General features: G+C 31.6%; 1 protein-coding gene across 2 annotated transcripts in view; it reads left to right on the top strand.

Annotated features, from left to right (window-relative positions):
* Positions 1 to 15953, top strand: part of LOC130449442 (uncharacterized) — a 32730-nt gene extending 16777 nt beyond the window's left edge. For both annotated transcript variants that reach the window (XM_056787259.1, XM_056787258.1), the window contains exons 5-9: positions 3070 to 3381; positions 5863 to 6065; positions 6160 to 6454; positions 7515 to 8036; positions 9603 to 15953. In XM_056787259.1, coding sequence (XP_056643237.1) covers positions 3070 to 3381; positions 5863 to 6065; positions 6160 to 6454; positions 7515 to 8036; positions 9603 to 10099 — 1829 coding nt within the window. In that variant the 3' untranslated portion in view covers positions 10100 to 15953. The remainder of the gene's footprint in view (positions 1 to 3069; positions 3382 to 5862; positions 6066 to 6159; positions 6455 to 7514; positions 8037 to 9602) is intronic.
* Positions 15954 to 18365: the final 2412 nt, after the last annotated feature.

Genomic DNA, 18365 nt, shown 5'->3' with positions numbered 1-18365 from the left:
CTAATTTGTCTCTATTTACTCCGATCGCTTTCTTTCTTCCTCCCGTAACTCCTGCCCTGTGTTCGCCTAAAATTCTACCAATTTTGATCGAGGTATTTTGTCCTTCCGATTGTAACCATATTCGTTGTTACTAATTCTGTTCTTTGCTTCTATACTTCTGTCAGCCACTTTACACTATATCAAAGGTAATATGGCAGCCCAGGTGTGTAAGTTTCGTAATCCCATAACTTGCATTGTTGGCACTGAATCCAGATTTCTTTGGGTTTGCTTGCAGAGTATAGGGATACGCATACCAGGCAAAACACTTCACCTCCTTCCTCGTCTTCGTCGTAAACTGATTTCTTCTCTCCATTACCGTTTTTCACTTCCTTATTGTCACTCAAAACACGTTTCGTTACTTACCTTTTCCTTACTTTTTTTGTTCTAGTTTTTTCTCTGTCAAATAGGTCTTTTCTGGTTTGTCTGTTAGAATTGCTCATTACATTTCCTTCGATCAGCTCTCTGCGACTTACACAGAGAAGCTTTTGGTAGGGGTTTCAAAGCTAGCGGCGATACTATCAGGGAACTCCCTACATTACAGGGGGACCAGGACTAGTGATCCCGACAGGTTTCTTGGTAGCGAGATGCCGCAGCGATTTCTCTGCAGCATCACGCAGCCAGGTAAATTTTGTGACTTCATAGAATGAGCATTAGAGCCAGGGCTCTCATTTTCAGCCGATACAGTATCTTCAAGGTCGGGCGACTCACATGGAATCGTTACAGGTTCTTTATTGTCACACAAGTTTTAGAAACTACTAGAATATTGGATGGAGACGCACAAAAATTACTTTTACAAAGAGAAAACAACAAATGCACGTGTTTACGTCACGAAAGCTCAGAGCAGACTGAGGTGAAGTCTAAGAGAGTTAACCCGGTCTCCCCTACAATGGATAATTAGTTTCCTTACACCTTTATTTATTTCATACTCTCCTGTTTCTGCTTTTTGTGTCAGGAAACGCATTTATATCAATGTAATATCTTCATTTAATGGTCTTACGATTTTATTTTTTTTCTTTAAAAGCTAGAACTTTAAACAGAGTTTTTTCGGCAGGGAGATTGTTGTTAATTTTTCGATTTATTCATATTTTTGTTACTCTCTATTATCCACATAGGATCCTGAGTCAAATAATGATTTTTCAAGATATTATTTAATTATTTCCATTATTCGCTTTTTCAAGATATTTAGTAACTCTCTGCTCTAATTCTGTTTACAAAGAACATTCAAAAATAAGTTTTAGTATGAAATACAGGCACTATACTCTATATTAGAAAAGCAGCAATGGCATATTGCATACACGTATATACATGTGATATTTTAAACAATGTATAAACATTAATTCTAATTATTATGTTATAACTTCCTCTACTCCAATTCATATTTTCATTTGATTTATCGCGATAAAGTTGTTACAATGTTTTTTCATTAGTGTTGAACTGAATAGATTTTAATTGAATCCGGTTTCAATTTGTGTTTGAATGATGTAATGAAACGTTGCAACTAAACTCATAATGAATAACGGGGATTGTCGATATTTCCTGGATAATTCGGATTAAATTAACGCCGTTTTCATAAGAGAATGAGATATTGAATGATAATATAAATACAACGCTTCATTTGAACAATAAATTAAAATCGTCTTTGGTGATGATAACACAGATATATATATTTCAAATAACTAGACTAACGATGCAAGAAATGTGCATGCACCAAATGTTAGCAATGGCTATTGTGAATGCATTGTCTTGATGTCTGTCAACAAATTCGTATAGCTATCGGTCGTTTTCATTTAAGTAAAGCAACAACTTCTTGTGTTATTTTATATTGAAACCTAGGAAAATCGCAATATATGATAGTAGAAGTTTATCGTGCGCACGTATTTTGAACATACTATTCGTTGTTCGAATCGCATCTTCGCTGTGGTTTGACTTACTGGGGATAATTATGGTTTAAGTAGTAGATCGCATTTCGAATTCTATTTAAGTTTTAACTACCCAGCTCTTTCTATTTATTATCCGTTTGTTTGCTTCGCAAACGCTTTCACAACTCAACTGAGACACCCAATAATTGCCCTATTAAAGAAAAAAATTTAGACATCTACTTAACTATACTATATCTGGTAAAAAATTCCATTATCTTCAATGTCAAAAAACTATTCAACCAGCTACCTTCAGAATTAAAAGTGGCAATACATTTAATAAGTTTCGGAGATTTACAAAGACATTTCTGCTTTAAAGACCTTATTATTTTGTGGCAGAATTAATACTGTATTATAATCATTATTATTTTTTATTATCCAATATAAAATCGTATCGCATGGTCCATAAAATTATGAAATTTTCTTATGACAATAATTATATCTCTCCGTCTAAATATAATCAAACATTCACTTGAATTTTGAATCCGTACGAGCTTTTGATCAGTATTAAGCAATAGCGACAATCGGTATGTACAAGGGTTTGGATTTCATTTACCATATGTAGAATAGTTACAGTAAATGACAGACCCTGTCTATTTAGTAAGCTTGGAAAGAGAAAAATCAGTTAAAAATCATGTCAAGCCACGCAGGGCTTTCAGAATAATATTCATGTAACTTTTCCTCGTTGTACTCAATTCTTTTTACACGTAAAAAATAATGTTTAGTCAATACTCAAATTATTTTTTTACATGTTTAGCCAATATAATCACCGTAACGATAGTGAATCATCCTATTCCCTTCCTGTATACAGTTTGAAAAGCTACCCGTTTCTTATAATTTTATTCCAGATTTTATGCTTTTTATTCCTAAAATTAGGAGTGTTTATCGAGAACGTGTCTTCTATATTCAGTTTTTCTTTTTTTTTTTTAAAAACTCAAAAGAAGGAAATCGTCTCTCAAATGCAATATTTGTTAAATAAAATCTCTTTTCTGAACCTCGATATACCAACCCAGTAAATTCACATGTCAAGAACACGTACATACTCAACTATATGAATGTAGGTCGTATTATGCATTCCATCTTTTTTTATCGATTTTTTACGTACTCATTACAGACACAGAATCATGGCACTTGATATCGACTACAGGAAAAGGCTCATCAGAATGTCCTCCACCACGTCACAAACATTCCGCAGTACTCCAAGGAGACGCCATGTGGATATACGGGGGAATGACCGATCTTCAAGAAAGATCAGATCTTTGGAAGTGGGATATACCATCACGGACATGGCATTGTGTCAAGAGTAAAATCAATCCTGGACCTTTACACAGTCATGCTGCTTGTAAATTACCTTCGGCACATATGTTGATTTTTGGAGGCGAGAGAAACGGACAGGCCAACAACGATTTGTGGAAATTTAGCTTTGGTATGTGCAATAATAGAATTTGGAAACTGCGGAATGTTGTTTTGTATGATATATAGTAGTAATCGATTAAATTATTTGTAGTTTTATTAGGATTTACAATATAGAGCTATGATTTTACTTAAACTAGTTAGGATTTTTTTCTCATTTATAGCTTTTTCGTTCTTATGAATGTGAACCATTTCTAAAAATTTTTTTTGTGTATTAGATTCTGTTTCAAGAATTTCTGAATATTTATAATTGAATTTATGTTTTTTTGATATTTCATGGTTCATTAATGCATTTATTTAAGGTGATCCAATCTCTAAGATAGAAAACACAAAATGTATAAGTTACCTGTAATCTTTTTTTGTTTATATATATCATCTACGCACGAAGAACAAATAATTGTGGTTTTCTTATTTGATGAATTAAAAAGGAACAAAAAACACTCTCGTTTTGTTTTCGAGTTTTCCATTGTTTCACTTGATTAAATTCAACATGGTAACCTCGAATTGATCTGTTCCCTCTCTTATAAAATACTGTAGGTTGCAACTTCAGATTCGTAGCAGGGGATGCTGTGGTAACGACAGTATTCCTTGTTTATTATGAGTGAACATTGTGTAAAAATAAAAGGGCAGCATCGAGATTGGTGACAGGTAATATTTTACAAGTATTGAGTAAGCGACTTCAAGACACTTTGAATAATATATTTTACTTTTCTCCTCCTTATTTCAATATTTTTTCCAATGATTAATGTAGACAGTATTACGAGAAGCTATAAAACTGTTATAAATATTTGAATATCCAAGTAGGATGATTTCGGATAGACAGAAATTTATAACATTGCTAACACTTCACAGTAATATGAGGCCGCAAGCGCAGAAATGGCCTAAACTAGAAGATAATGATGTGGAAAAATTAATATTCATAAAATGGCATGTTTTAAACTCATTTGTCAGATTTAAATTTTAATGAAAATTTATTTTGTTGCTAGTTTTTTTATAGTTTTAGCTAATTTAGATTATTTTATTAAATTATTATTTTAGAAACAAAAAGTGTAATATTTATTTACTTATTGTGAGTTGGGGCACTTTTATATATTATGTTTTATGATTTCTCTGATATCAATTTATAAGATTAAGCCATTTTAGCCAGGAATGAAAATTACCATTAATATCTTTAATTTTTTTACACCTTACAAAAATAAAAATTGGAAAAATCAATGAAAATCTCATCAATAGCTGTGGGAAATGTTGAATAAAAATTAAAAGGAAGCACTTCACAAAACGTTAGCCATTGCATCTTTAACTATTCAACTTTGCCTTTATCTTCACATAGTTTACGATTCCTAATATTTTTTTATAGAGATTTGCAAGAAAAAAATAAATCTTTCATCAAAGAAATAATTTTGAACGGTTTACTCTTTATAGCCGCTAAAATAACTTGCTTCCAGTCTTCAGGCATATAGATGTTTTCGAAGAACCATTTTTCCACTAAACCAAAATCCTGATCGCATGACCTGTATGAAGGTCCGATCACAAAAAATTTGTGGTCAATTTTATAAATACATGTACCCATGTACACTTCTTAATTTTTCATATTATGAACACCTAAGCGGTATGTCCAGAGTTGACGATTGTAATTACATATTCCTGTGCTAATAACAGGGGCTGGAAGTGTTTTCATAAGATCGAAGCTACACATACATCTACATTATTTTTATAGATTTCTATATCTTTTTATAAGCTTTCTCTTGCAGCATTTGCCTTGAGCAAATGCAAGTTTCTTTCTTGTTCAAATCTTGTTTTTTCATCATTATCAACCGCCTTAATTTTAATATTAAATGCATCACACTTTTTATATGAATTTGTTACAGGGGGATGAACACTCAGGTTAAATTGTTCATTGAATGCTAAAAATAAATTTCGATGCTGAATTTTCAACTCTTTCAGCGTAAAGAGAATACAAAATAGTCAAATCTGGCGATAACTATTTGCGGTTTATTGTCTCATAATTGGAGTAATGTCAGAATTACAGAGTGCAAAAATGATTTAACTAGATTAGGCCGCTTTTGCTATTTTGTCACAAGATGTTACTGCTATGGAAGAAGATATTTAATGGCGCCATCACTTAGTTACATAAGAAACTGAGATTAGGCCATTTTTGCATCGAAATATTGACACTACTGAATTAGTTTATGTACTGAACTTCAAGATAGAGAAATTGTTGGTTAGGCCACTTTTGCGTTGACGGCGTCATATGTAGAGTGTAATTCATTTCAAATATATAACTTTTGAATATAACTTCTATTGTCGCCCATTCTTTCTGTTTTAGACAATTTCATTGAAAAAATATGCGTCACGTAAATCCAATAATGAACTTCCAATTGATAGTTTGAACTTGATTTAGGTTACTATGTGTTCAGTTTCTTTAATATTCTCAACTATGATATACAATATACATTAGTTATAACAACTTTATGATGGGAAATTTATGTTTTAGCTTTAGAAAGTTGGGAGAAAGTTACAATAAACGGCGCTAAGCCTCAACCTCGTTCTGAAAGTATAGCCATTATAATCTCAGAGCTACTCCTCAATGGCTCTTTAGCCACTTCGCTGGATTCTAAATGCTTAAGAATTCGAAGAAGGACTTGTACGTCTGCAGATAGAGGCAGTCGACATTCGTCCTATTTACCGAACAATAAGGTGATCCGTTTTGTTTTTTAAATTTTAGAATAATAATTCTAATTCTCTATTTATCTAGTAGATTGTGACGAAATTCTGATAACAAATTTTTTAGGTGGCTCCTTGCGAAAAAACCTACATTTTTCAACCCACTCTAATGAACTATAACGATGGAAGTGATTTAGCTCAGCAGTTTTCCGAAACGAACAGGTCTTCCAGAGGATTCCTCCAAGAAATCCAAAAATTGTCTCAATTAAACATTCCAAGGATGAGTAATAAGTGTAGCTATACTGTTTTAACTGGCTGCGCTGGTGATAGTACGGAGAGTCTGTTAAGGCAACACGCTAGTCCGCAGGCAGAAGTTGAGGTTATTGATACTGATATGGCAGATGTAGCATCGCCGCGTAGAGGTAAGTCTGTGATATAATCAACATATAAAAATTGAAATATCCTAATGCAAATTTATTGAAACAATTAACATGAATATTAAGGTAACTTATAAAATAATTGAACTATAGGATCAACGGAGCAATCTTTGGGAAATAATTATGAAATAATAGATACTGGATTAGATGGCGAAAAATTTAGCTCAGACAGAATTCAGCTCAATTAGAAACAAAACAAAAAGAGAATAGATGGATTTTAAAATACGTAACTTCCGTAAAGAATGCGTAGAAAACAAGAAGGAACCAAAGGACAAGCTTGTGAACTAAGTCTCTAATAATGATTGGAGAGATGGGAGATGATTGAAGGAAAAGGAGAATGTACGAATAATAATACCATACTTAAGAACCTGAGTTTGAACAGGGATAATACTTCTCGAAGTATTACTAGTCGATTATTCCTAGCAAAGCTCGAGGTTGACATAGGATTTTAGTTCAGGTAGCATTAGACATTGACATCCCTGAGATTGACGTCCGAGTGCCAAAAAACCTTCAAGAGCTGAAACAAGTCATGATAAACTGATTTCGTTAGTTATGAAACAAGAATTTGGAAGTTATCAAAAGTACCAAAGATTTGCACGAAACTTGATCTTCTTAGATACTATTGTAGTAACTATTGGTGATATCGATTTAACAGTTGACACAATGAATGAAGAAGTAGATCATAAAAATATACAAAGAGGATACCAAAAAATAGAAAGAGTCCTAGAAATTGGTCAACAGCTTTCTTAATAATCACGACAAAGCACATTACCATGGTTCGACGCAGTTTCAGTGAGTGACGCGCATTTCTATAACCACTAAAGTGAACGTAAACAGTTTACCGTCTACAAGTTTTCTAGTCAGATTTAGCCACATGCGATTCATGTGAAAATTTGATATAAAAAATATACTGAAAGGGAAGATTTTGGTACCTGTTAGTATAAGGGCATTCCTAGCATAGGACACAACTTTTAAGAAGATCAATTTTAATACTTCATTGATACACCTCATATAATTTCAGAATCTAACTTTTTCAAATTTTCAGGCTCAATGAAAAAATCAAAATCCGCTTATGTGATCAAAAAGAAATTCAGTACGGACAACTCTCCATCGGATGAAATAGAATTGAGAGAAATCAATCCAAAGAAACGAGTAGAATTCGATAGTACAGCAATAAAAATACCAAGAGAACCAATATCAGTGCCAAATTTTTCTGTACTATCTCTACCAACTCCAGTATTAACTCCAGTAGAAGCTACGAAATTAGTTTATTTAGATAGCGAAGACGAAAACGAGCTACTAGGAAAAAATAAATCTAATAATGAGCAAAAAAATAACGTTCAAGTGCATCTCAATAACGAGAAAAATATTTATGAAAATTTCTTACCTATTAAAAAAGGGGAAAGCTACAGCTCACACATTGGATACGCCGATAATCCCTTATACCAAGATATGATTAAATCGCTGGAAGAAAAGTCTAGAGAAAACGTTTCTTCTACGTCAGATTATGCAAGTATTGAAACTGTTAATCGGTTGTCGTCAGTTAGTAGCTATAGCGTTAAAACAGGTGAGTATAAAATCATAATATTCAATGTGAAATTCGTTACTTTTTTCTACAATTTCATCTCCATAACTGATTTGCGTTGACTTATTATCTTTTTATTATTTGTATAGCCTATACCAAGTCTCAACGATTATTAATTTTCATGCGGAAATTACGAGGATGTATTGATATCTAGTTAGCTTAGACCAGTTCCATGCATAAACAAAATATTACGTTACCATAGCAACGAACAATAATTTATTAGAAGTGTCAGTGTAAAGTTTGACGTCAAAAAATTAAACCAGAGTTACGCAATAAACTAGAAGAAAAAAGATGTCCTCCGAAATTGAAGATGATGACCGATCGGGAAGGCCAGTTTCTGTGTCAGTCCCCGAAAATATCGATGCAGTTTATGACATGATTTTATCAGATCGTCGAATTGGGCTGAAACGGATATCTGAAGCTCTGAATATTTCATACAAACGCGTTCATCATATAGTTCACGTCAATTTGGACACGAGAAAAATTGCTGCAAATTAGATAACCAAATGTTTGAATGTTGACCAAAAGCGTGCAAGGCTAGAAGCATCGCGTTCGATCTGTGCTCGATTTGAAAACGATTTAGACTTCTTAAACCGAATAGTTACTATGGATGAGACATGGGTACATCTCTACGATCAAGATACAAAGCAACAATCGATGTAATGGCGACACTCTGGTTCTCCAAGACCTAAGAAGTTTCGTGTCCAAAAATCAGCTGGAAAAGTTCTTGCTTCAGTTTTTTTGGATTGCCATGGAGTAATCATGATTGATATTTTGAATAAGGGTAGAACAATTACTGGAGATTACTATTCGACGAAAGAGAAAATACGCGGAAAGCTATCCAAAGGTGTTTTGTTTTTGCAGGACAGCCCCTGCACACAAATCTCATGTGCCATGCAAAAAATTCGTGATTTAAGGTTTGAATTACTAGAACACCCCCCTTATTCACCAGATTTGGCTACGTCCGACTATCATCTCTTTTTTCAACTAAAAAAAAGTTTAAAAGGTTGTAAATTTTCTTCCAACGAGGAGGTAATAAAAGCTGTAGGTATAGGGCTTATTATTGTGGCTTGGGAGAGCATTTTTAATAAAAATAGTTCAGTGGGACGAGACTATTTTAAGTGGATGTTTGAAGTTTGAAGAAGGTGCGGATTCACTCACAAACAAATAAACAACGAAGCGAAAGAACTAATATTTTCAATGGCTCCAGATAAAAGGTCTCGTTACCTATAATTTTTTCAATAATTTTTGTATAATTTTTGTACCCAAAGTATTAGACTGAAAATTTGTCTTGTCTTCTCTTTATACAAAGTGCTCTGGGACTTGATCAAAAAAAATTCTGGAGTGAGTAGATGACGTGAAAATAATGCTGTGACATGATTTCGCAACTTTGAAGGCATATAACTCAGAAACGAGGGGTCGTATGAAAAATTTTTTTATGTCGCAGCATTATTTTCACTCACTCTCGAATTTTCTGTATCAAGTCCCAGAACACCCTATAAAAAGATACTCTTCTATAGTATGATGACAGAATATTTCTATTTCAAGGTACGCCTCAGGAAGAGAACCAGAAGAACACAGACAGGGATAGGAACGGTCCGTTTGGTTTTTGTAACCCTAACTATATGGGCCCCGAAATAAAATCTCTCATGAACGATAAAGTAGAAAGGAAAAGCATCGTCAAACTAATTTCAACGGAAGAGAATTTCAGTAATTCAGAGGACGAAAACGGTCTAGAAATGCAAAATTACGAAAGCACCATTACCAGAAATACCAAAGTAGTTTATAGACATTCTAGCAGAAAAAGACCTCCAAAATCTCTGTCGATGGATTCAACTTATAGATCCAAATCTAATGACAAATGTAGAGCTCTTAGTGCGGGTAGAGTCGAAACAAAAATTGATAGGATAGTTAGTAATAAGCATGATGAATCTGGATCAGATCCAGCTTTAAAAGTGTATTTATACATTTTTGGGGGCAAAGAACAAGGGCAAGTAACTGTTTTCCAGAGACCGATTTCGATTTGGAGGTTAAAATTATTTTAGATAAAAATTCTAGTCCAAAAGATGTGCCAATAAACCATATAGAAATAGAAAGTAGTAACGTATGGGTATCAGCATTTATCATTAAACAGTCTAAGCTAATTTGAATCCAAATTTGTTAGTTTTCTCAGCTAAGAAATATTTTAACTTGTATCAAGACTTTTTTAATTTAATTGTAACTAAAACACCATAAGGTTGGCACTGTTTTCATACAGATTTTCTATTTAGAGAAAAGAAAAACCAACTTATTTTTGTAATTTCATATCTTAGATATATATTAGTTATATTTTGATTCTTAAATTTTGGTTTTTTCACAAGAACTATGAAATTCATGTTTATAAAAAATATGCGATTTGAATCTGAGGTAAATCGCCACTAAACAGGGGTGAGTGGGCATGTAGATTCAATATCTTCTCAAAATGAAACTCTGCAATAACAAGGGTATTTCACAAGCATGAACTTAATCTTTGATATGTTCAAATCAAATTTGAACAAGAAATTTATGACAAAAACATGATTTTATGAAAAGTTATTTATAAAAAGTTCTGCATGGTCCAATAGTTAAACCAACCAGCAGATATCAATTTTTTTAGCAGTATACGAGGTTTGTCAAAAAAATTCAGAAAAATGTTATAAAGTGAAGTTGTTTTCAATTAAAAGTTATATGCAATTATAGCCATTTATTATGAAAATCAGGTTTTGTAATTATTTACTAATCATTATTAATTATTCTGACTGGATACAATTTATCTCTCTTACCTGTTAAAAATATGATTAACCTTTCTATTTATCACTGTTTTTGAACAACCTTGCAATGTACATACGTAATGAATGCATAATAATTTTTTATTGTAAAAATTGAAAAGTAAAGAAAATTTAATTCAATGTCCTACAGCTTCGACATATCCACCTTCTCTTTGTGAACATTCAATTGTTCGTTTGCCAAACTCTTGTATTACTTTCCGTATCATATTTGGGATAATTTTTTGGCATTCTCCAGAAATAATCCTTTCCAAATGGTCTACATCATCGAATGGTTCTTGCTGATAAACCTGCTGCTTTAACTAAAAACCATAAAAAAAGTCAAAGGGAGTCAAATCAGCTGACCTAGGAGGCCAAAAAATATCTAGATATCTGTGAATCACCTTCCAATTAAACATATTTTCAAGGAGTACTCTAACGTTTAATGTATTATGGATGGAAGCACCGTCTTGTTGAAATCAAATTGTCATGAGTTCTTGTAACGGAAGGTCGCGCAAAAAATCACTTGATATATACAGATTATTGCTTTTATTGCTTTTACCCAATACGTACTTATGAGTAGTTTATAGAAATAATAGATACACAATTTTGGATTTTGGATATAGATAATCAAAATCATTATTTTCACAAAATGATAAACCAAATAAAGTTATTTATGCAACAAGTGAAGTAATACTTTAATACTTTACTTTAATACTTTTTAATACTACTCACGAGAAGAACGGTTTAAAAATTCTTACGAGTGAAAAAAAAGTTAATTTATTTAAGAGTTTCATACGAAATTTTTTCTACGTCCGTGGACTTAAAACAATTCCACAAGATTTTTATCAATTATTATTTCATATTAATATTAAAAGTAGAATTGTGAGCATTGTTAATTTGAAGTGAAGAAGAAGTTATATTACTATAGTTGTATTAGTACTTATTGGATTGTTGATAGGATCGTGAACATTTACAATGTTGCTTGAAGTCTAGAACTAGTTGTTCCCTTTAAAATTTGCACTGCGGAATCCATTTTGTTTTTTATTGAGTCGTCTATATAACCCTCCAAAACTGTGTTGGATTTCCACCCACCGTGCTTCGTTAGTTGAATTATATCACCACCGGAATCCACTAATAGAGACGCCGAGGAGCGTCGAAATGTATGCCCAGTGTAGTTTTTTGAATTAGGTAAATTCAAATATGTTGCGATAAGTGAGGGAATTTTTGAAAAGATTTTGATACCTTCAACATGAATATTATAACCGACGTAGGAAAAATATATTAATAATTTATTCACATCTCGAGGAATTCTAGATATTTATCTCAACCCATAATGATAGATCACTAGTTTTTATTGGTTTCAAGTTGTAATCGATTCAAACAATTCATAAGGAAAGATCCACCTAAATAATAATTATTTCTTGAAAGTGCTCATATACATAGACCAAAATTTATTAAATTTATACGTCCACTTCGGCTGAAAAGATTAAATATTTTAATTTAAATAGGCAGTGCTGGAAGTCTTCTTTGGCGAGCGTCTTTAGGAGCTCTGCCGTTTTTTGCTTTACCACTTACATCGACTCAAATCGGGTCAGTTTCAAAGCAAATCTTTTTCTAACCTTTCAAGGAAATCTGTGCAGACCCGTTGATACAAGAGCTTCTGGTCAGGAGTCAGATTTTTTGGCACCAACTTCGCACAGACTTTTGTCATATGTAATTCCTCATGTAAAATCGTCACACATGGTTTTTGGGCCCGAGAAAAAAACACGTCCGATTCAAACCGCTACTGCACAAATACTATAATAGTTACGGAAACGAGTTTTTGGACGTCCATAGATAAGATATCAAGATACCCAACGCACTACTCGTTTTTTAACAACAAACCCCCCCCTCCACCCGTCTAGTGCGCCCTATAGTCGCGCAGTCTCGTTATTTAATATTTATATTGTGTTATCAATTAACTCATTGTTGAGGTTAAATGAATCATTGTTTTAATTAATTCCTTGTAAATCTTCACGATGTGTATGAATTTTCAAATCGAAGTTTCTAAGAAGTTTATTTATTGCGTAGCCAAATCTAAGATTGTGTAAATAGATATTTTGTAACAAAAAATAATTAGTAGAAACAATATAGTTTTTCTAGTCAAACTAATTAGATTTTATACTGTTGATTAGGAAAAAATTCGTACAGTAAATATTTTCAAATATGCAATAAAATTGTGGAGGAATAATTTATTAGAGTAGAAATGTTGAGCATCAGTCCTCAATGTATCTATTTTCCATTTTAATCGTTTATCGACGAAAATAAGTTTTTAGATATTTTGTATAGTGGTATATCCAATTTTAAAACCGTGTCTCAGCTTAAAAAAATTATATATTATTAGAATAAACTATGTTATTAAAAAATAATATCCACTTTTAGCAATTTTTTCAATATTATTTTAACAAAATTCATAATTACACTGTCTGACGCCCATTTCGATGACCAAGTTATCTCAAAAACCCGCGTTGGACGGTGATTCCAGAAAATTCGAAATTTTATTGCATATCCACAATGAGTCCCCGGTTAGGTGAAATGACTAATATAAGAAATAAAAAATTCTAAATTCCAATTTTTATTTTCGGGGGTTGGGCCCTGCTTGACAAAAAATAATAGGTTCGCTCCAACAGACTATCAGTAACTAATTGATCAAGCCCGATATGAGAATTGCGTTCAAACAGTATCAATTTCATGTAATGACCAAAAAGTTTTATATTCCAACAACAAATTGGTATTCAACTACTACTCCTGGTCTTCATCTTTTGCTTTCAAGTATTGACATTCTCATAAAGAGGAGAAAAGGGTCAAAGATTAGTATAAGTACATTTAACATCGGAAGAGAAAAAGGAACGTGCGCATAAGAAAGGAAGGAAGAGTAATAGCACAAGGGAAGATGATCTGAAGAAACTTATTGGATCTAAATGGATGGTTAACGCTAATGATAAGGAGGAATGGAGAGGCCGAAATCCAAAATTGAACAGATTACGGCTATTTTAATATCCTATTTTATGAGGGATATAGTTTTTTCAATACAGGATATGTATATTATTAACGTTGTCAAGAGGTTCTCACCTCAATTGTCTATTTTCAAGATTCTTTTATATAATCTAAAAAATGATTATCCTTCCACCAACAAGCTAACACGCTTCGAGCTTGAGGATAGAAGATTGATGTGTTATAATTAATATTTCAGTTTTAATTTTTGAAATGAAAATTATCTTATAAAAAAATCACTTTCAAAAATCAAATCACATTTGTTGTAAGGGATTGTTTCTTACAAAAACATTTTTATAGCAAACTTTATATCTTAATAACATAATTTACAAATTATTAACATTACAAATCATATAGTGTGGGGAGACTGCATGGATTATAATTTACTATTTCAGTCAATCCACAACAAATATAGAAAATCCTGAAATTTAATACGTAATTGAGATTTCTACCTGGTGACAGGATTTAAAATTTACTTACTAACCAAATTTTAGTTTTATATCTATTATAACTATTAATTATTTGATATTTCATATTTATAAGTTAGATTTAATGGTAATTTCAATAACTTGATTGTTTAGATAATTATTTGGCATTCTACTTCACCCATAACGATTGTATTGTATTTTCTTTTGATTTTTATTTCATCGACTTCACACAAATTTGTATAAGAGAGTAATTTGTGATATTTGTCTCATTATTATTAGTATTATCTTTTAAAACATATCTACTCATTTCGTTTGTATCATGATGCATGCTTTAATAATAGAAACTCACTTTGTACTTTTCACTATAACATTGAATTTATCTTGTCTTTTAATATTCTTCATGCTTTTGATCATTCTAAGTTTCCTTGTTTAATTTGGTATCTCTATTATTATACTATAATTTCTTTCATGTCCTCTGTATCTTTTGGATTTATATTGTATTCTCTTTTCTACATAAATAATTAGTTATCTTCATCTCTTTGTCTTTTATATTGAACTAAATAGTAGTCTCTTCTGTTTGTTTAATAATTTTTGGAAGATTGATGAAAATTGACGTTTCGACCTGCTTCAGTCTTCATCAAAATATGATATGAACAACATTTAGAATCATTAATATGTCAAAAGGTCTCAGAAATATTTCCTTATGTTTCTAACAAAGTTTATTATTATGTTATCAAAATTGTTTAATACAAATTTCCTTGGATTTTTTGTATATTTTCGTTATAATAACTAACGAAAACGTACAAAGGATCAAAGGGAATTTGTATACAGATATGAAAATGAATTTTTATATAGTGATAAATAAGAATAGTAAGACCAAAGAGGAGAAAATCGAAGTGAGAAAATCGATAGGAGAGGTATAGAAAAAAGTTTGTTGTTATCTAGAAACAAGAACAATTTATGGAAAAATGAATGACAAACTTTGCTAGAAAAATGAAAAAATATAAAAGAACTAAAGAAAATAATAATAATATGAGATCAGATAGAAAATCACAATTTATTTGTGATTTGATTATTTATTCATTAATTTTCGGTCGTTGGGTAATTTCTAGAAGTGTCTGGATTAAAGCTCATACCTTCAAGGAGAATCATTTTTATTGTCTATACCTACCTAATTATTTTCTCAATAATCTATCAACCAGTAATGTTTTAATTATCAGTATGTTTTACGAATTCATTATTGTGTTGTAAATATCATTAACTGATACGCTCTAGGGAGAATTAAACTCAAAATTTGCTCTAACATTATAGGATTTGGTATGATAAATTCTCATATGTTTCATTAATATTTTCCAATTACTTTGGTTTTTTGGAATTATATGATAACAGACATTGGAAAGATCTAAAGTGTGTATTGAGTTTTTTCATGAATTTCTTAAATTACCGTGAATTATTATTGTGTGTATATTTTTGTTGATTTTCACTTGTTTTTTTGTGACTGATCTTTTGTAGTGTGTTATATTATTAATTGTATTAGTGATAATCAATTTCGTGAATATTGTGTTCAAACCAAGAACTATTTTTGTAAAACAAGTTGAGTGAAAAATGTAAATTTTCAAATATTGTTGATAATAAAATTAGTAGTAGATGTTTCTTCATATTGTGTTATTTTTAGTACCACCCCCTTTAAATTGCAACCAATTTCAATTTAAATAGAAATATTATTAATCGGTAATAACTGAAACAAAGAGAGTTTTACCTGAGAATTTTTGCTGATTTCCATTTTTATTCTTTCAATTTTTGCAATTTCCCTTTTTTAGTTATTCTCTTTTTTTTTCAAGATATTATTCAGTAACGATATAGTCTTATTCATCTCACTTTTTAAAGAACTACAATAATTACTTTCTAGTACTTTGTTTAGTTTGGTTTATCTGATACATTTTTTGTTTTTTCTTTACTCTCTTTTGAGCAATTGAAGCAAAAAAAGCGGCACGGCCACACCATCCTTTCCTCGAAGCAGTTCAGGCTATTGTCGACCTATAATTTCGTTGCGGATTAAACTAGAAGCCTGTATTTTTAGTAACCAAGCAAGCATTGTATAAACACGCGATATTTCTAATTTACTTCAATTTGAAGCAGTAGTTAAAGAATTATAACTAATCAAAGCTCTTCATTTTGTCACTCACTGACTGACCGATGATCAAAACTCTAATTAACGTCTAGTGGACATAAAAGCTTCAAATTTTGAAAACAATTAGTGTTTAGTGTATAAATTACGGAAAAACTGAAATATTTTGCTCTAATCATACACAAAAGTCAGGGCCTAAGTCTCAATAATTCGCTGATCGATATCGGTTTTGCAGTATTTATATCCGGTCATGTTTACGTGGAACTTTCGAGAGTTACAAGTCTGGGCGGGTTACATCTAATTAATATCGACTTTGGAAGTATTATAGCAGAGAAATCCTCAATTTTTGAGCACAATAGACTAAGGAACATTTACCGTCCAGACTTGTCAAAAATTGTTATATCGAAGCCTCCGAGAAAAACTAATAGATACAAGGAGAAAAACTGTAGCTCAACTTCAAGAAGTAGTACCGGAAAAGAAAAAGAAGAAGACTACGTACAAAAATAAGAAAAGCTCATAAATACAGATAGTGGGATTTTAGAAAATGCGTTGTTGTTATTTAATAATTAGAGATTGATTTATTCAGTCCCTACTTAAAGGCCCTTCTGACTTAAGTTATTACGTATTGAGCCAACATCTTATAGTGACCACAATAATATTGAAAATTGAAATGCGACGGCAAAGCCAATCTAATTTCTTTAAACATAAAAGATTCCTAATATTAATGTGGACACTATAAGGAGTTGTTAGATTAGCTAATTACGTAATAAATTGAGACAGAAAGTAGGGACTAAATAAATCAACCGACTTGGTATTACATGGATCTCAACTTTTTAGTTGAGAGACTGTTGTTTTTTAAGGCAAAAAATTTGACAACAATAAATACAACGTTTGAATTATGAAATACCGAGAGAAATGAGCAGCGAGATGAATAGGACTCTATGTAGAGGAAGAATAAGCAGGAAATATATAAATTAGGGAATTGATTTACCTCAAGAGGTGCCTCAAGCGATGGCCAAAAAAGTATTGATTGAAGATTCATTGTAAAAACAAGCCGGGAATTACTTTTTTCCAAAGAATTTTCATCACGTGCTCTACTTTTTTTAGTAATACGTCGATTGTATAACTGCTCATCGACGTTTTCAGCCTTGTATGAGACATAAAGGTCACATTGACATTTTTTTAAAGAATATAAGCCTAGATTATTTGAAGCAAACTCTTCATAAAAAGTTTTTAAGAAATGGGACTTAATGTTCTTATCTGCGCTATACTCAACATAATTCCCGTACAATGCAGCTTTGCTTTGCACAAATTAGCTCCAAATACTTCTCAATCGATGAAATTCTACAATAGTGAAATTCCATTTTACGTAATTATATCAAAAACCTCCTTAAATCAGTTCAACGCAATAATCTTCCCTTTCATTCCCATTGATTTTTTTTCTGGAGCATCATTATCTTTATATATAAAAATTCAATGTCCGAGTGTATGTTCCGAATGAACTCAAAAACGAGTCAATTGATATTCATGAAATTTGGCATATATATGTAATTTTGTCCAACTTAAATGATAGGATAGTTATTATTTGAAATAATGATCTCAATAATTAATAATCAATAATAAACTTATCATCAACGTTGATTGTTGTTATTAATCGTAGTTTCCATAAGTCTAGAACAGATGGCGCCTTAAGCGAATTTTTTTACAGAGAACTTTGAAATTTTGTCCTTCGCACCTCATAGATGGCGCCAAACTTCAATGTGATATATTTTCTTAGACTACACACTATAGATACATGTCTTATTTTGCCTATACCACTTAACGTCGCGTCGCTTGTTTCAAATCATTCTTCAGTTTGTTTTCGTTGCGTACATTACTTCGAATATTTTTTTACCTCTAACTTACAGTTATTCAAAGAACAGCGAAATTCATTCAC

Source organism: Diorhabda sublineata, chromosome 10 (genome assembly GCF_026230105.1).
Source record: "Diorhabda sublineata isolate icDioSubl1.1 chromosome 10, icDioSubl1.1, whole genome shotgun sequence".
Taxonomy (NCBI): domain Eukaryota; kingdom Metazoa; phylum Arthropoda; class Insecta; order Coleoptera; family Chrysomelidae; genus Diorhabda; species Diorhabda sublineata.
Note: the sequence above shows the minus strand (reverse complement) of the source record. Positions and strands in the feature narration are given on the sequence as shown.